This window comes from Xenopus laevis, chromosome 1L (genome assembly GCF_017654675.1).
Source record: "Xenopus laevis strain J_2021 chromosome 1L, Xenopus_laevis_v10.1, whole genome shotgun sequence".
In the NCBI taxonomy this organism is placed as follows: Eukaryota; Metazoa; Chordata; class Amphibia; order Anura; family Pipidae; genus Xenopus; species Xenopus laevis.
Genome location: NC_054371.1, coordinates 33436207 through 33456170, shown reverse-complemented (window position 1 = coordinate 33456170; position 19964 = coordinate 33436207). Strand labels below are relative to the sequence as shown.

General features: G+C 38.6%; 1 protein-coding gene across 4 annotated transcripts in view; it reads left to right on the top strand.

The window, feature by feature from the left end:
• ccdc149.L (coiled-coil domain containing 149 L homeolog) overlaps positions 1-15646 on the top strand; it is a 61414-nt gene extending 45768 nt beyond the window's left edge. For 3 of the 4 annotated variants that reach the window (XM_018228972.2, XM_018228966.2, XM_018228981.2), the window contains exons 10-13: positions 255-331; positions 2505-2537; positions 8267-8377; positions 14772-15646. In XM_018228972.2, the coding sequence (XP_018084461.1) occupies positions 255-331; positions 2505-2537; positions 8267-8377; positions 14772-15319 (769 nt within the window). In that variant the 3' untranslated portion in view covers positions 15320-15646. The remainder of the gene's footprint in view (positions 1-254; positions 332-2504; positions 2538-8266; positions 8378-14771) is intronic. The other variant, XM_018228977.2, reaches the window with a different exon arrangement.
• The last annotated feature ends 4318 nt before the right edge of the window (positions 15647-19964 follow it).

The following is a 19964-nucleotide window of genomic DNA, read 5'->3' as shown; positions in this document are numbered from 1 at the left end:
GCTCAGGAGCCTCAAATAACCTATATTTATTTATTTTTTATCATTCCATTTTTTATATCTATGTGCAGCTGAACTATACAGATAAAAATTGATTTTTCACCTTTGTACCAGAGTTTTTTTTAATGTTTCTTATTTTTGGAATCAATATTTATTATGCAATGAATCTTTGCAACCAATCAGACATATGTTTTCAGTTTAAAAATGCTTCAAAAATAACCAGGTAACATTAGTTAAGCGGTGTTTTGTTCTTTCAGGATTTTAGGCAACCGTGTGGCAGAATTAGAGAAGAAATTGAGAACGTTAGAAGTGTCCGGCTTGTGGAGTCTTCCAGGTTAGAGTTATTTCTTTAATAGTCCTTTTATAAAAGATAATATGGCATTTTGCAGACCAACTAAGAAATGATTAAGTAAAAGCAAATAAAAAATTAAGTAAAAGTACATAAAGTAGGGATGCACTGAATCCAGGATTCAGCCTTTTTGAGCAGGATTTGGATTCGGGCAAATCCTACTGCCCGGCCGAACCAAATCCAAGTCCTAATTTGCATATGCAAATTAGGGGTGGGGAGGGAAATCGCATTACTTTTTGTTACAAAACGTAAAAAATCTTTCCCATTCCGACCCCTAATTTGCATATGCAAACTAGGATACTGTTCAGTATTCTGCTGAATCTTTCACAAAGGATTCAGGGGTTCGGCCGAATCCCAAATAGTGGATTGGGTGCATCCCCAACATAAAGTGTAACTGAAGCCACAGCAGAAACTACAGCTGGCCATATAAAGGCTGATTTTATTGGCTAAACATTTGTTTCAACAAATAATTCATCCATCAATGTAACTATCTTATTGGATCGTGCTAACATTGGTCAGACAAAATCTGCCCATCTATGGCCACCTTAACTTTTCCTCTGTTTCAGGGCTTTGGTTCCACAGCACTGTGATTTTAAAAGTAGACCCCCATGTCTTGCTTTCTACTTTGTAACTCATGGATCTCTCAACTGGGTTAGGGCCCTTTGAAGACACAGACTTGGGTATCAGATGAGTATTTATTTAGCTGACCATTTTTTAAAGGACATTTTTTTTTCCACCCTGCACTTCTTATACACAGACGAGAGTATAGGTGGTTGTTGCATACACTGTATGTCAAGGGCAGCCTTTTTTGGCTGTTTTTACTTTGACTAGTCCCACCAATCATTTCATAGCATGCCCCCCTGCTTTTATTTCCCGTAAAAGTATTATCAAAATTGGAAAGGGCTGTAGAAGGAAGTAAGAGCGCTGTGGTTTAAACAGTGTACCAACAATTCAAGTTGTACATTTTTTTCCTTAATTATTGTATTTTTCCAACAAATACATACATTGTATCTTCATATACTTCTCTAAGGAGTAAGATCTAAAATTAACTATAAATTTAACAAAAAAAAAAACCCACACAAAAAAAAATAAAAAAAAATAAAGATTAAGCCCACTTTTAATCCCAACATTTTGGTAGGGAAACCCGACATATGTAAACATAACTAGCAGCTATTCAACCGTAGTTCCAAGAATATTTAGGACAGCAAAGAAGTTATTCACTCCCAAATAAACTGTTGCCTTCCGCTGGTAAAACTGGTGTGTGTTTGCTTCAGAAACTCTACTATACTGTAGATGTAAAGTAATATAAAAACTACCTGCTGTGTATCAACAGGGGCTGCCATTCAAAGGAGAAAAGTCTCGGGTTACATAGTAGAAAAGCTCTGTAGAATATAATGGTGTTCTATAGAGCTTACCCGTTAGCTGCTATTTAACCTTGTCTATTTAGCTACACAGCAACTTGTTTGTATAAACTATAGTAGTGTTTCTCTGAACACTACATTTTATTTTAATTACTTAACATGTTTATTTTTTTTGTGTTGCTGTTCCTTAAAACAGGGCTTCCAGCAGTGTCTAAAGGAAAATATATTCAGATAGAAGCTCCTCTTGCACTCCCTGGCCTACGTGTTGATTGCACGGTGACAAAGGGGTCGGCACCCTCCAATAGCAAGTAGGTAAGAAATCACTGGCACTCAAAGGGCAGGTGCAAGCAGGGACAATCCCTTGCGTTTATTAGCAGAAAAATAACTGCAAGGGATTGTCCCTGCTTGCACCTGCCCTTTGAGTGCCAGTGATTTCTTACCTAAAGGAAATATAGACATTCTTCCCAAATATCACATTAACGGGTCTATAGTCGCTTGTCTCTGAAATATATATATATATATATATATATATATATATATATATATATATATATATATATTATATTGTTTGAGATTTTCTTAATGCAAAATGCAGAGTAATATGAAAAAATGTATTTATACATAGAAGCTGACGAAGAAGCACATTGTGTATGCAAGCTAAGCAGTGTTCTATCTCTGTGAAATGTATCAGGTGCGCGTGGCTATTGGTTTTAATACAGCAGAGCATGTGAATATATTAAAGGTTAAAGACTTCTATAAATAACTGTTTTCTTTCTCCTTTTTTATGCTTCATGAAGGCCTGAGCTACAATGTCTCTGTAGGATTTGGGAGTAGGTTCAACTTGAAATATCTTTTATGGCATTAATAAGTGGAATGACACCTTTTATCATGGCATGTATGATTTTGTAGGCTGCTGTATATACCAGTATGGGATCAGTTATCCAGAATGCTCAGGACTTGGGGTTCTCCGTATAACAGATCTTTCTGTCTTTTTGGTCTTCATACCTTAAGTCTACCAGAAAATCATGTAAACATTAAATAAACGCAATAGGCTGGGTTTGCCACAAATATGGATTAATTATATATTGGTTTGAATCAAGTACAAGTTACTGTTTTATTATTACAGAGAAAAGAGAAATATTTTTTAAGAATTTGGATTATTTGGATAAAATGGAGCCTATGGGAAAAGGCCTTTCCATAATTCAGAGCTTTCTGGAAGACGGGTTTCTGGATAACTGATCCAATATATATATATATATATATCCACTGCTCAGTACCGTAATGGTATTGATATATAGGGAGACCGATCTTTTTTTAATGGTGAAAGAGAACACCCCACCAACCATGAATGATTTTCTTTTGGCCCAAAAAAAATACATTCTTATTCATCAGGGGGTCTGCAACCTTTTTTTTTTTTTTTTTTTTTTAAAAAACATAGCAGCTACCCTACTTTGGTTTATAACCCAGGCGCTATATCTGGTCAATAAACTTATACAGTGCAATTTCAGGTTTTGTAGGAGACGTGTGGAAAAAACAAAGCGTAAAATCCTGGAAACTGTAAAATGGCGACATGTAAAATCAGGCCTTTTCTGTGAAAATGGTGTAACCTACAAACAAGAAGAAGTTGCATTTACAGGGGACAATTAAGGTTTTTAATGAAAATGGAGCCAAATTATTTATGTAAAATGCGGGAAAGCATATATTCATTCATTATTTCTTTTAATTCCAAGACATTTACAGATTTAGAGTACTGCTGGTCAGTTTTTTTTTGTTTTTTTTACCATGAAGTGGTGGAGGAAGTTGTCAGGAGAGGGGCTGGTCTAAATTTTTTCTGGTTAGGAAAAACATTACAAATCTCAGATAACTTTTCTCAAATCTTTCCTTACCAGAAGAACATTAGACCAGCACTCTTTCTTTCTCCTGACTATTTCATCGACTCTTTCATGGTCGAAAACTATCCCACCTTAAAGGAGAACTAAAGTCTAACTAAAGAATTAGGGTAGAAATGTTGTATATTATGTTTTGGGCTTCTTTACCAGCCCAAGGCAACCACAGGCCTTTAGCAGTAAAGATGTGTCTCCAAAGATGCCCCAGTAGCTCCACATCTTTTCTGCTGATTCACTGCACATGCTCTGTGTTGCTGTCACTTACTGAGCTTAGGGACCAACTCACAATATACAGTACACATTGAATAGAAATGTCACAATATAAGGCTGATTAGTTATTAATACAGATAATTACTACATGGCAGCACAAAAACCAGTGCAATTAGCATCAGAATTTAATAATCAGCCCTGTAGCATCAGCTTATATTACAGACCAACCTCATTTTCTGCTGGATAATTAGTGACGACCCCTAAGCTTAGCTTCTCAACAGCTGCTCAGAGCCCACTGAGCATGTGAGTGTCACAGACACTTTCCAAGATGGTGACCCCCTGCGACAAGTTTGAAGTCCTGGATCGTTGTTGCTATTGAGAAGCTGAAACTTTAGGCTGGTGCAATAAGTGCAGTATATAATATATGGAATTTCTAGCCATATTCATTTTTAGGGTTTACTTCTCCTTTAAGTATCTCTGCCTTTCTTTATTGTCCGTTTTTCCTTCCTAGTGAACTTTACCCATTTGCCCTTCTGGGTTTTTTTTTGTTTCTATCTCATTTCATAATAATTTTCAGTAAGACATTTGCATTGAAACTGGGCTGTGTTCTTATTGCTTCGTCCTCTGCTTTATCACTGTCCTAAAAAAGCAATTTATGTTCTGAGCTACAGAAGAAGCCATAACTCAGCAAAAATAGTAACGTTATTTTTAAAAAAGGAAGGGAATCTCAAAAGACAGTCGCTAACTGACCCTTACTCTGCATGTCCCTTTGTGGGACTCAGTGGAGTGGATGGCCGCCTTTTAAATGTGTTATTCAATAGTTATAGGTCTCTGGAGAAAGGTCTATGCAGTGACCCAAACTTTATATTTTTAGAAATGGATTTCGTGGTCAGTGATATGTGTTTGGGGAGACAGGTTTGCATGAGGTGACATACTATTATTTTATTGTAATTGAATTGTGTGGACGAGAACGGTAGATTAAACGGTGTTCTTCTGTAACAGAGCAATCAGCTTACTGGGATATAAACATTGGGTTTGTGTTGCTTAATAGAGTTTGCTATATTTTGATGATGGCTTATTAGTAGTTTGGGTGAACATTTCTGCTTCTTAGTTTAGTAGAAAAAAAGGGGAACTTTACCTTCATTTAAAGGGGTTGTGCGGCTTTGAGTTAACTTTTTGTATGTAGAGAAGGATATTTGCAATTGGTTTTCATGTTTTATTACTGTGTTTTTTTTAGTTATTTAGCTTTTTATTCAGCAGCTCTCCAGTTTGCAATTTCAGCAATCTGGTTGCTAGGGTCCAAATCACCCTAGCAACCATGCATTGATTTGAATAAGAGACTGGAATATGAATAGGAGAGGGCCTGAACAGAAACAAGAGTAATAAAAAAACAAAAGCCTTGCAGAGCATTTGTTTTGTTTTTAGATGGGGTCAGTGATCCCCATTTGAAAGCTGGAAAGAGTAAGAAGAAGGCAAATAATTAAAAAAAATATATACAAATAATTAAAAACATACAACATACTTAAGTTAACTTAAAGGTGAACCACCCCTTAAATCAGTTATTTGGAATAATATATGGGAAAAAATTGGACTTCAGGACTTTAATTAATTATATTTTAGTTTGGATCAAGTACAAGGTTCTGTTTTATTATTAAAGAGAAAAAGGAAATCACTTTTTAAAATTTTAGATTATTTGGACAAAATAGAGTCTATGGGAGACAGCCTTTCCCTAAGTCTTTCTGGATAAAGGGCTTCCGGATAACGGATCCCATACCTGTAATAAAACAGTAGCTTGTACTTGATCAAAACTATAATATAATTAATCCTTATTGGAAGCAAAACCAGCCTATTGGGTTTATTTAATGTGTACATGATTTTCTAGTAGACTTAAGGTATGAAGATCCAAATTACAGAAAGATCCATTATCCAGAAAACCCCAGGTCCCAAGCATTCTGGATAACAGGTCCCATACCTGTATAATGATATAGTATACATTCGGTCCCTCACACTTTTCAAATCCCCGGATTTATTCAAAGTTGAAAATATTTACAGACAGTTGATAATGGTGATTCTACAGCCGCTCACCGGACAATGCCCACTGGCAATTGTTCCTAATCTAGCTCTGTCCATAAATGTCCATAAATATATCTGTCTGACGGAACCGCGAGCGTTCCGAATTCTAATCATCCCGTTCTGACAATGCCGAAATAGTGAGCCATTGTACCACTGTTCTGCAAGATGGAGCAGTCTGCGGCTAAACCGTTTGTTCAGCATTTCCTTTCACTTTTACAAGGACACTTGCCAGTGTATTTCAGGCGTGAACATCCCAGAATTCTGGCCTGATGTCTTTCAGCCTGTCAGCAGTACATTCTCTAGTTTAACTGCTTCTCTCCAAGCCGTGTTTAGCAATGTGTCCTATTAAAGAGCATTAATGCAAAAGTGATCTGGACTTGGTCTGAAGAATATTGTTATTGTTGTTATTATTATTAAAGGAAAACTATACCCCCCACACAATGTAGGTCTCTATAAAAAGATATTACATAAAGCAGCTCAAATGTAAAACCCTGCTTCATGTAAATAACCATTTTAATAATAATATACTTTTATAGTACTATATGCCATTGGGTAATCCTAAATAGAAAATTGCCATTTTAAAAAATAAGGGCTGCCCCCTGGGATCGTACAATTCACTGTGCACAGCATACCAACAAACCATACATGTTAGATCACATGAGCCAATTACATAACAGACAGAGTTCTGTCTTTTGCTTCAACACTTCTTCCTGTTACAGTTAGAGCTGCAGGGAATGAATAATAAATAGGGAATGTTAAGCAGCATGAGGGGCCACTGACACCTGGGCCCATCGGGACTTTTCCTGGTATCCCAGTGGGCCAGTCCGACACTGTACAGAACCCCCCCCCCCACCATTTGAAAGCTGGAAAGATTTAGAAGAAGGCAAATCATTAAAAAAACTACTGCACTCAGAGAACAACTACAGGACCAAAGTCAACCAGGTCACACACTCCTTGGGAGTCATCTAACAGGTTGTTAGCCTCCTACCCACAGAATTCTTGATAGGGTCCCACTTGTCATTTGAGCTGAAAGTTTGTATTGTTATTATAATGACATAAGAAAGTAATTGCATAATGTTAATGGCACAAAACAGAAATCTACTGTATTGCCATGACTGCATAATAATTATGTAAGAATCTTCAAATAAAAACAAGTTAAAAACTATTACAAATAAATAATGAAAACCAATTTAAAAGTTGCTTAGAATTGGTCATTCTATAACATACTAGAAGTTGCCTTCAAGGTTAACCACCCCTTTAACTGACCTACAGCCCAAGCCCTGACAGGTCAGTCCCACACTTTTGGAACCTATGGCCAAAGATAAGTTCATTCCCCCCTCCAGCCCCCATTCAGAACCACTTAGGTTTCAATTGATAAGCACCTGTCACTTTGCAGGATCCAGCCCCAGGTCAAGTGCATATAGAGCGTGTCTCCTGACTTGGAGGCACTCTGTCAATATGTGCTTCTAAAAATGTGGCGTTTAGGATCGGACTGGGGACCTGGGGCCCACTGGGGCTGCTGTCTCTGTGCCCCCTCTGCTGTGCTGCATGTGCACACTGTGTTTTTGCCCTGACCGGCCTGAAGAAGAGAGGTCGCGGCTGGAAGAAAAAGAAGCTCAGGGTGCGGATCTGGGCCACAAGAGCCGGGGGCCCACCATGTTTTTTCCCGGTGTCCCGCCAGTCTGACCCTGGTGGCGTTTACAGTGCACAGGAAAGCCCCATCTGCCCCTGTCCACAGATAATGCATGGCTGTGAACTGGCCCCTAAACCCTCCAAAACATTACTCGTATCCTTAAATGACCATAAAATCCTGTCAGAGTTTGAAAGTGAAGCCTAAGTTAGCTTTGTGTGTGAACTTATTTATATTGATTTGCGGCTGATCAAGCACAGGCAGATCTGCTAAAGACTTGATGACTGTGGCTAGACACCCCTCCCCCTCCATTGTGAGGAAAATGCAGGTACCTCACCAGAGGGCCATGGAGAGATTATTACATTATTGCAGATATGTCAGGCGCTAGCTGGCGTTAGGAAAACAAACAGACGGCTACACTTGGCTTCCTGTGGAGAAATCCCAAGAACAGAATGTTACATTAACAGGAGGCATCCATTATTCATCTTTCCCATGTTGCTTTGTGAGGTGATGGTTTTCCCGTCAGTGTGTTACTGGGGCGGGATACTTCTGGGAAGAGGCCCACGTAAGATTATGCTGCCAGATTTAATGGGGATACGTTTTATTTATCATTTATGTGTCGCGCTTACTCAATAATGGTTTTAAGTAGAGTTACATAATTTCTGTGTATGCTAAAAAAGTCATCTGCGCTTGGTACTGGGCCAAGGCTTTGTTTATCTCCCACACTAACTGCATTTTATTTGTCTCCTTTCTCTGGCAGGAGGCAGGGACACCATATCTCTCAGTAATCCATCATCTCCTTCAAAGGGGCCAAAATCTCCCATGCCGGCGTTTACTGAGGTGCCTTACCACAAGCCACTGACCTACGAAGGTAAAAGCTCCCAATTATTTCCGTAATCATTCCAGGCCTTGTACATTAAAGGAAAATTATACCCCTGAACGTTGCAGGTCTCTATACAAATCTATTGCATAAAACAGCCCAAATGTAAGACACTACTTCATATAAAGAAACCATTTTTTAAAATATATACTTTTCAAGTAGCTTTTCGATAATCTACCTTTAGATAATCTTAAATAGAAAAGTACTAAGGGCCACCTCCTGGATTGTACAATTCACAGGGCACACAAACAATCCAAAGGGCACACATACATGCTAGGTTACATCAGTCAGTGAATGGACAGTGCTCTGTCTTTTATTCCTTCATTTCTTTCTGTATTTCCTGTCAGGCAATCCAGACACCAATATGGTAAGGTGATATGTGTGGGATACCTTTCACATTGCACAGGTCTTCATAAATGAGTCAGTGACACCAGGCAGCTCAGAATGAGGCGCACTTCGTTAAAAACACATTAGCTTTAATGTTAGCTTTAATACTGTTTAAAGATCAACTGGTACCTCAAATGAGCTTGCCTTTTAACCTTTTAAAGGAACAGTTCAGTGTAAAAATAAAAACTGGGCAAATAGATAGGCTGTGCAAAATAAAAAATATTTCTAATATAGTTAGTTAGCCAAAAATGTATAAAGGCTGGATATGTAACATAATAGCCAGAACACTACTTCCTACTTTTCAGCTCTCTAAGTTAGTCAGCGACTTGAAGGGGGGCCAAGCAACAGTTATGACCCATGTGCCCCCCCCTCAAGTCACTGATTGGCTACTGCTTGTTCACCAAAGTAACCAATCAGTGGAAACCAAGAGAGCTGAAAAGCAGGAAGTGTTCTGGCTATTATGTGGCTATGCCCAGATTGCACAGAGGACAGTTGCACCAGACACACACAAAATTCAGTTTACTTTGGTGATATTACACTGAAATGTGTGTAAAGGCACCCAAACTGTTCTCCTGGGGATGTGCCAACTGGAACACTGTCTGCAGCTAAATGACAAGGCTCAATCCAGAGAGAGAGAAAAGCAATAAAATGGAAAGCAATAAAATGGAAATCCAAATAGTACTAAACAGCTTCTGTAAATCCCAGGCTAGTCAGGAATCTGCTTCAACTGTGCATGCGACTGCAGGCTCCATGTCAGGCGAACAGACCTGAAGAGGATAGAAATGGGCAGAAGATGATGCAGAGGGACTTCGCTGCTCTACTTTTTCAGCTCAGGTTTCCAAATAGGAGCAATAATCTAGGTAACACATTGTGTGACCAGGGAGGGAGAGGTGCAGGTGGAGGGGCTTTACCTTTCGGGGGTTTAGTTCTCCTTTAAACTACTATATAGCAGTGATTTTTCATCTGTTCCCATTTCTTTCTGAACTATAATTGCCAAGATTGGGACTGTTGTTTGGAAACAGCCAGTGAGCTACCAGATGACAGCTTTACATTCTCTCTGCTTTTTAGCAGATAGTTACATACTGAGGCACTTTGCCATTGCTCTATATATGTTTTTGGAACAATTTAACTTACTTGTTCCTCAGCACTTCAGTTTGGTATTTGAACTGCTGTCCTGTTGCTAGGCTCACTGACCATATCAACCTGGCATTGCTTTTAATGAAGAATGAATAACAAAAGACCTAAATCAAAATATTTGCATAGAAATAAAGCCAAACTCTGTATTCTTCTGTCACATTGACTCTGTTCATACACAGACTTTGCAACATTTATGTAAGCATTGTTACTGCTGTTATTTGGTCTGGCAGCTGAGCTGCATCCCATTTAATAGTCTTGTTTAGCCATCATCTGAATATCCTTCTAAGTGAGGATGTTTGCTGTGTAAACATGCAGGGTATCAATGAGTTTGCTGCTGTTATGAAACTAACGTCACACTTAGGAATAAAAAGTATTTATTGTTTGTTTAGGTTTTATATAACGCAGCCTTGCTGTATATATCCAAATGACACTCATATCCCCACATGCAGCCCCTCCAAAATACTCTGTGATCCTTCTAAAAAGTTGCATAGGCCTATCTCCTGTACTGGGCCTTAGTTGTAGAGCAACAGCTGGTGGGCTGCGGGTTGGACATCCCTGTTGTATATAAGAAAATCTCTTGCAGTTGTTACCCAACTAAAGTACTTCAGTCTACTAATAGAGTGTAATTTAAAATAGTTTGTACTTTAATTGTGTTTGAATATTTAATGACTATATTACCATATCAGTGTTTATATGTCATGAGGTGCTCTAATAATAAACAATTATAATAATGAAACCTTAATACATCACCTCTATATGTATATTTTATACATATTTGTTACACATGGTTGCCTGCATGAAAAATAAGTGCCTGGAGCCACTTGAACAACCAGCAGGCTATATGAGGGATTCTGTCATGATTTTTATGGTATATTTTTTGATTAGGGTAATTCATTCAACCTTTTAAAATTTTGTTCTTGAACCAATAAATGTATTTTTTTAGCTGTAATATTGGTGTGTAGGCGCCATCTCAGGTCATTGTGCCTGGTCATCTGCTTTCAGAAAGAGCCAGCACTTCACAATAGAACTGCTTTCATATAAGCGGTTGTTTCCCCTACTCAATGCAACTGAAGAAGTCGCAGCTTGGGTTAGCTGCACTTGAATTTTTACTATTGAGTGTTGTTCTCATATCTACCACTAGGTGAGGGCATTTTTAGCAATGCAGGTGTCTCCCATTGTTCTGTTGGTAAGTTCCGGGGTGGGGGTAATATCTCTCCAGCTTGCAGGGAAGCACCTGGGAAACTAACAACATATCTAGCCCCATGTCGGATTCCAAAATTCAATCTAAAAAAATCTGTTTGCTCTTTTGAAAAAGTATTTTCACTGTAGAAGTCTGCTGAAGCAGCACTATTATTAACAAATACATGTTTTCCCTTGACAGAATCCCTTTAAAATTGCCATACGCAGGCGGATGAAAGCTTCCAACTCTGTGGGTAAAACACACAGACCTACTAGTAGCAGCTACTTGTTGTGGCTCCAAAAATACCCTGCCATAGACAATACTGAGAATTGCCTCTGCTAAAACAAGCTTAGAGACACATTTATCAAAGGCTGAATTTCGATTTCATGTGAGTTTTTAAAAACTCCCATAAACTCCCCTGAACTCGAAATTCAACCAATCGAAATTTATTAAAAAAATAGAATTTTCGAAACTCGGGTGAATTGGATCGACCCGAAGACTTGAATCGAATTAAAAGCTTAATTCGAGTTTTTTCTCCGGAAAAACTTGAATGTCAGGAAGGCTGCAAACCACTCCAAATTGATCCCAGGACGTCTTCCATTGACTAAAACAGCAATTCTGCAGGTTTTAGGTGGCGAATAGTCGAATTTAAGTTTGGTCCAAATCTCGAAAGTCGAATTTGAATTTTTGTTAAAAAAAACCCTCAAATCGAATTTTAACAATTCCCTACTCGGAGGGACCTGGATTTTACTATACAGTGTTGTTCTTAGATCTACCAGGCAGCTGTTCTCTTGTGCTGATATCACTCCAACTTGCAGTACAGCAGTAAAGAGTGACTGAAGTTTATCAGAGCACAAGTCACATGACTAAGGGCAGCTGGGAAACTGGCAATATGTCTAGTAGGGATACACCGAATCCAGGATTCAGTTCAGGATTCGGGCAGGATTTGGCCTTTTTCAGCAGAAAAGGCCTTCTGCCCGGCCGAACCGTATCCGAACCCTAATTTGAATATGCAAATTAGGGATGGGGAGGGAAAACGCGTGACACTTTGCCCCAAAACAAGGAAGTAAAAAAAATTCCCCTTCCCACCCCTAATTTGCATATGCAAATTAGGGTTCGGATTCGGTTCGGTATTCGGCCGAATCTTTCACAAAGGATTCGGGGGTTCGGCCGAATCCAAAATAGTGGATTCGGTGCATCCCTAATGTCTAGCCCGATGTCAGATTTCAAACTTAAATATAAAAAAATCTGTTTGCTCTTTTGAGAAATGGATTTCCGTGCAGCATTCTGCTGGAGCAGCACTAGTAACTGATGTGTTTTGAAAAAACAGTATCCCTTTAAGACAGCTGTTCTACTGATAAAAGCTGACTCATACACCTTTAACTGTCTTTGGAATTGTTCAGATGCCCATATATAATAAACACGCATGCCATAAATTCCCTTCCATGCTAAACTGAGATTATATTTATTAAAATACATTTAATCGGATACAAATATGGATGTGTGTCAAAATATCCACATATGGGATAGGAACCTGGTTTCCAAGCAGCACCCCCGTAAGGGTGTCCATCAGTGCTGAGTGTTGTGAGCAGACTGTAATGACTTCTATCTCACGGTTAGCGATGCACAATATCCGTGTATTTACCCTCTGTGAATTCTTCAACTTTCTACCGTTTTCTAAAGTCAAAGCCGGCAGGCGAGCAGCGCAGCATTTGCCTAATGAAATATTGCAGTCAGCAAAGCATGGCCGCATTAGCAAATCATTCTAAACCGTCTCGCTGTGTTTCTGCACAGCCAGCACACATCCCATTTGTAATTGTGGGCAGATTAAGGATTTCCTTGGAGAGCCCGTATGAGCTCTGTCCGTAAGTAGGATTTTATTCTAATTGCTACAGATAATGAACTCATTAACTTTGCTGAAAAGGGAAATTTGAAGTCCCATCCAGCAAAACCTCTAACTTTCCCTCAACCTCATTTTTACAACCTTGTAAAATTTAGAAAGCTATGTATCCAAATTCCTTCATTCCAGCAGGAGACACTTACTCCCATATGTAATAAAAAAAACTAAAAACATAGTTTACCCAGGTCCAGTAACTCATAGCAACCAATAAGATGTTGGCTTTTGAACAAACGGCCAGGAAATGCTTTGTGTGTGTGTGTTCGGCCTGTAGTCCATTAGGCTTTTCTGAACTATAGGATGAGTAATAAAAAGTAGCATTTGGATTTTTTTAAGATGGGCTCATTTCAAAGATGGAAAGAGTCTATTTTTTAGTCCATCTTCTACAATTTAGAAAGCTATGTATCCAAAATCCTTCATTCCAGCAGGAGACACGTACCCCCATATGTAGTAAAAAACTTTTTGCCCAGGTCCATTAGGCTTTTCTGAACTACAGCCTGCGACTTCCATTTCCTTGGATCACTTTACCAAGTTATTATTGGTGTGTCCTGCGGATAATAAACATTATTTTATTATGAGGTTGCTAATAGGGATGCACAGAATCCCCTGTTTTGGGAATTGGCTGAATCTCGAATCCTTCATGAAAGATTCAGTGTGGTTGAAAACCTTTTAAAGGAGTTGTTCACCTTAAAATGTACTTTTAGTATGATGTAGAGAGTGATATTCTGAGACAATTTGCAATTGGGTTTCAGTTTTTATTTTATCGGGGTTTTGAGTTATTTAGCTTTTTATTCAGCAGCTCTCCGGTGTACAGTTTCAGCAATCTGGTTGCTAGGGTCCAAATTATACTAGCAACTATGCATTGATTTCAATACGAGACTGGAATATGAATAGGAGAGGACCTGACTAGAAGGATGAGTAATAAAAAGTAGCATTTGTTTTTTTTGTTTTTTTAATGGGGTCAGTGACCCTCCATTTGAAAGATGGAAAGAGTCGAAGAAAAAGGGAAATAATTTTTTTAAAAAAACCCATACAAAAAGTTGAAAAGTAGCTTAGAATTAGCCATTCTATAAAATACTAAAAGTTAACTTAAAGGAACAGTTCAGTGTGAAAATAAAAACTGGACAAATAGACTGTGCAAAATAAAAAATGTATCTAATGTAGTTCGTTAGCCAAAAATGTAATGTATAAAGGCTGGAGTGATTGGATGTGTAACAGAACAGAACACTACTTCCTGCTTTTCAGCTCTTTAACTCTGAGTTAGTCAGTGACTTGAAGGGGGGTCACATGGGACATAACTGTTCAGTGTGTTTGCAGTTGATCCTCGGCATTCAGCTCAGATTCAAAAGCAACAGATATGACCCATGTGCCCCTCCTCCCTCAAGTCACTGATTGGTTACTGCCTGGTATCTGTAAATCAGTGTAAACGAAGAGAACTGAAAAGCAGGAAGTAGTGTTCTGGCTGTTATGTTAGACATCCAGTCACTCCAGCCTTTATACATTACATTTTTGCCTAACTAACTATATTAGAAACACTTTTTATTTTGGCCAGGCTATCTACAGTATTATCCAGTTTTTATACTGAACAATTCCTTTAAAGGTGAACTACCCCTTTAACTTCATTGTTTATGTCATTTTTTTTTTTTTGCATTCAATTTGGCCAAGTGCTTGGATTGGGCCGAATCCATATTCTGCTGAAAAAAGGCTGAATCCCGAACAGAATCCTAGATTCTGTGTATTCCCTTTTTCCAAACACAAATGAATGATTGTTTTGTATTTTGCAGCACATAGTCAGCCAGGCGTTGAGTTGGGGTCTCCTGCTTTGGATGAGGGAAACAACAATGAAGCTGCCAAACAACTGCAGAATTCTAAGGATCCACTGGGTAATACTTACGATAACATGTACCTGCATCCCTACATCCCATTGCTGTGCCAAGAAAATGAAGACTTAGAAAGGCAAGGGCAAGCGATTGCTAATCTGGCACAAGAGCTGACAGCTGCCGAAATAGAAGAAACCAGCTTTGAAATTCCCGCTGACAGCCAGAGTACAGCAAGCAGTCAAGAGAACCACAACAACATAGAGTCGCCCTTATCCAGCCTGGAACCATCGGGACCCGTGGGTGAAAAGCCGCCCAATACAACTCCAGGAGAGGAATGCGCAGATGAGATCACAGCCAGCAGCAATCTTGACCAGAGTACAGAAGTAGAGGATAACAACAAAGATTGCTGGGAAATAGAAGACAGTGACTCTTCCGACAAACCTGCCCATTGTGCCAGCGACAGTTGTGAATTGATAGAGAGGTGTAGCCGTTTAGACGAGAGCATTTCCTGACTTTAATTAAAATTCCTTCCAAGGTTTACATATATTTATTTCAACCGAGACACAGAGAGAGAGAGAGAGAGAGAGAGAGAGAGAGAGAGAGAGGTGTTGAGCTGGCAGAGGGACGCTGACAATGAAATACATCATTTGCATGTTAGGTCTTTGGTATTGGACTTCATGGGTGGGTCAGGAGATATTTTATTTATATTAGCAGTAATACATGTCTAGTTTCAGGGTGTAGTCCTGTCTATGTTCCTGTTGTTTTATCATTATACCAATTGTTATGGTCACCTGCTTTAGGCCTATAGCACCTTGCAGAGGACTGTGACCAGAGACAAATCATTTCCCATATTTGCCATGGGGATCAGTGACCATTTCAGCCCAATTTGACCATCGTCATTCTCTGCTAGGGCACTGCAGCAGTCAAATTTCCCCAGTGTGTCTTAAAGGGGAACTATTGTGAAAATGAAAATGTAATATAAGCTTCATTATACTGAAATAGGAAATTTCTAAATACAGTCAATTAAATATTCTGCATTGTTTCTGAAATAATCAAGTTTCTCTTCATTCTGTCTTCATGCAGGAGTTGGGTATCAGATATTCATTGACAGTTAGATCCAATATGTCTTATGGGGGGGGCTCCTTTCCTAGCAGATGAATTCGATCTCACACAAACAACTGATTCCAGTACAAACAAAATCTAACAAAATAACTGCCTTTTGCACAAATCCTACATGTAGAGAGACATGATGTCTGGTGATTATCTGACACCCAACTGTTGCAAGAAGAGAGGATGAAGAGAAACTAGGGATGCACTGAATCCACTTTTCTGGATTATGCCGAACTCTGAATCCTTTGTGAATGATTCGCCGAATACCGAACCGAATCCGAACCCTAATTTGCAAATGCATATCAGTGAGGGGGAGGGAAAAAGAGAGCTGCGCACTTCTTTTTACTTACTTGTTTTGTGACGAAAAGTCACATGATTTAAAAGATTCGGTTCGGCCAGGCAGAAGGATTCGGCCGAATCCAAATCCTGCTGAAAATGGACGAATACCGAACTGAATCCTGGATTCGCTGCATCCTTAAGAGAAACAGAGGAACAGTGAAGATAAACTTGATTATTTCAGAAACGGTTCCGAATTTTTTAATTGACTGTATTTAAAAAGTTCCTTATTTCAGTATGATGAAGCTTATATTAAATTTCCATTTTCGTGATAGTTCCCCTTTAAGAATTGACACTATCACTAGTGTTTGAGATCATACCACCCCAAGTATAATGACATAGCTTATTGTGGATGCAGAACATGCTTTCTCAATATAAATATATATGCTGTGAGTGGATGCTCATGTATTTTCAATGTCTTCATTAATTTAGTAAGAGATCCTTTTTACTTTTGACCACCGGGTGGTACTATTCTGTTGAAGTCTTTGTCTGGATGTCGCCATACGTGGGCTGACGGATTGGTTCATGGGCCAATCATCTGTATAATACAAATGCCATACCTGTATATAGCCTCTTTTCCATTGTTCAGTTTTGGCTAACCACATAAGGACGGTAACAGTAGGAAGTTGAGTTGTGGCTCCTCTTAACTCCCTTTTTGCCAAACCAATTTGCTTAGGCCTTCTCTATAGATGTTAACAGAGCAGTACTATATGGTATCCTCTATGTATAAATGCAAATATGCATGGGCCATTCTGTATACAGGGAACTTTGCATTGTCTAAGGAATAAATGTGTAGGGTTTATTCACTTAATTCAGCCAGTTTGAGAATTAGTTGGCTGATCATTGTGACAATTCCTGTACTGAGTGATTTCCCTTGGTCAAAGATTCTTTGCAAAAAAAAAAGGGAGAATTATGCTCACCACAATTTTATACCATCAGGTGGAGCGGCAATGAGGTTGTGACCACAAAATCCCTACAGTCAAAGAGAAGAGATCCTCTGCACCCACCCATTATCATTATATATAATGCTTTAAGCTACTTAAAATGTGTTTTTTTTTGTGGTCACATCCTCATTGCAGCCCTGCCTAATTTGTTTATGTGAATTGTTGGACTTCTTTATCCAACTCTTGCAAGTTTCTAGCAGCAGAAGCCCCATATATTTTTTTGGGCGGGGAAAATCCACTTAATTTACTGAGAGGATGAAAAATACTCATTTGGCAAAAACAACCATTTGGAAATGATGGGCACATAAAAGCTGTAGCCACCTTCCAGTCTCATTGATAAGCAAAGGTTCAGGTGCTGACACATTGGGGGGAATTCACAAAAGGGGAGACAGTTCATTTTTGGAGTAAAAGTTGTGGTAAACTGGTGTAAAATACTTTCTCCATATTCACAAACAGAAATTCCGACTCAACTGCCACGTTTCATTTTTTAGTGAAAGAAAGAGTTTACAGCCTTTTATGAATTTGTCTTTCAAACGACATCAATACGACATTTTATCCCAACATTTATAAAATGGAGTAAAGCTCAATATAACTTCCCCATGTGTCAGATCAATTCTAAGATAATTTGCTCTGCTTTGGCTCACCCAGTCTTTATTTCACACTCTTGTAGATGCCCCATTGGGGATTTATTATCATATTAATAGGGATTCACATTTAATAGTCAGGGCACAAGTTTGTGTCTAACCCTATAGGTGTAAATCCTCATTAACAAAACAAAAAAGTGTATTTTCTACAATATTATATGTAAAAAGTTTTTAACCCATATGCGTTTTTACTTGTTTTAGCTTAATATTAGTTATTTTAGTGAATATATTATCTAAAAGAAAAGTAAAGCCTCTCAGCCATTTTTTTTTTCGTTTTAGCAGCAATTAGACACTTGACCTAAGCTAATAAAATACAATATTGTGCAAAATAGTAACAGAAGTGGAATTACACAAAATGTAGGCAGATTTTGAAAGCCCAGGTTATCCTGAAAAAAATTATGTATAACTTTCCTAGGTAAAATAAACTCCCTCCCCCGTAAATTCCCATTTGATGGCTGACTGACAGGTGTAGTAAGAGCTAAAGACAAATTCAGAAAAAAAATGTCGTGTGAAAGACAAAATCTGAAAACTGTCTGTTTAAAAGACAAATTCACAAAAGTGGAGATAGAGGTTTGTGAATTTGGTGGGAAATCCGACATCTCCACTTTTATTTTGTCTCAATATCACCACTTTTATTCCCCCCATAGTGTTTGCTGAGGAATTCTAAGTGCATAAAACGGATCCATCATCCCCTACACTAAGCCTTTATGCACATGGTACTAATATAACAGTAGCCATTTAAGTGTGTTGCTCCTATACAGTAGGTCTGTCAACCACTGTAAATTTCTTGGGAGAGCTACTGGCCTAGCAGACAGGAGTTTTGGTTTTTCAAGTAAGTCAGTGGAGCAAAACTCTCACAAGCTAAACCAGAGTTTGTACTGATCCATAAGCAGATGCTAATATTTTACACACTGCCGTTTCTTGTCAATCTCTATTAGCAGGTTAGAGCACATACCTGTTGAATTATAACCATAAGAGTCGTCATCCTTAAAATCTGTCTTTGTTTATGGAGTTCTGCTCTGTACTATATTGTACGTCATCTGTCCAGCTCTACATACTTGTCTAATGCACACTACCCAAAGGTAGAGTCCTGCACGGAACCAATTTGAAAGATCCAAACACGCAGCCGCAACCCGAACCACAACCCACATATTTACCCACTTTGATCCGCTACCCGGACCCGCAACCCGCCGACCACCATCAAACAGGAAGTGATGTTGCTGCAAACCGGAAGTGAGATCATCAAAGTAGGCGAGGACAGAAACATGTTTTGTAAAACTTTAAAAGGAGTAACATATAGACAATATTACATAAGATAAGAAATTTAAATGAGACCCTCAACCTGACCTGTGACCCGCAGGGTGCCAGCTTTGTTTGCGGGTACCCCACCCGCTGCAGGACTCTACCCAAAGGTAAATCATTTTCTTTTTTTTTGGAAAAATGTAAATATCTGGAATCCGTAAAATGTTTCATTCATGGTGTATATGTTTCTTAAACTGTTTTTAAAGGGATAGTTCTAAACCCCTTTTGTGACATTTCAGTTTGAAGCAGCCATAGCTTTAAGCTTGGGGGCTGTGTTATACCACTGTGGTTAATCCAAACTGTGGCTTTGCATGGGCCTGTCTTCCAGGAGTGATTAGTGTATCATGCCTTACAGCAAGTTTCAATCTCTGCTTGGTTTAAGTCCCTTTCCATAGTACGTTTTCCATTTCCTTCTCTTTATCCTGTAACTATGGTGCACATCTTCTAGTAACCGTGCCATTCATAAAGCCTGGATACATTGTCTAATTCCTATATGGAAATGGAACAAGAATAAAATAAAAAAAAAATCTATGTGTTCATTTTTATTATATTATTCTGATGGTAAAAAGTGTGATATACTGTATCTTACAATTTACTTCTGTTAGCAGCGCCCAACATACAGCTATGGATGGTGAATGATCGGATATTGGAACAAACCTGGGCATTTGCTACAAAATTTTAGACATGGGTTATGTGTAGTTTGGCAAAACTACACATAAAGATTCTTTGACCCTTGAGGCAAACTCTATTATATATATAGGTCTACTTGGTCTAAAACAATGAAGGTTTATAGTATTGGTTACATTTCTAGTATAGTTACC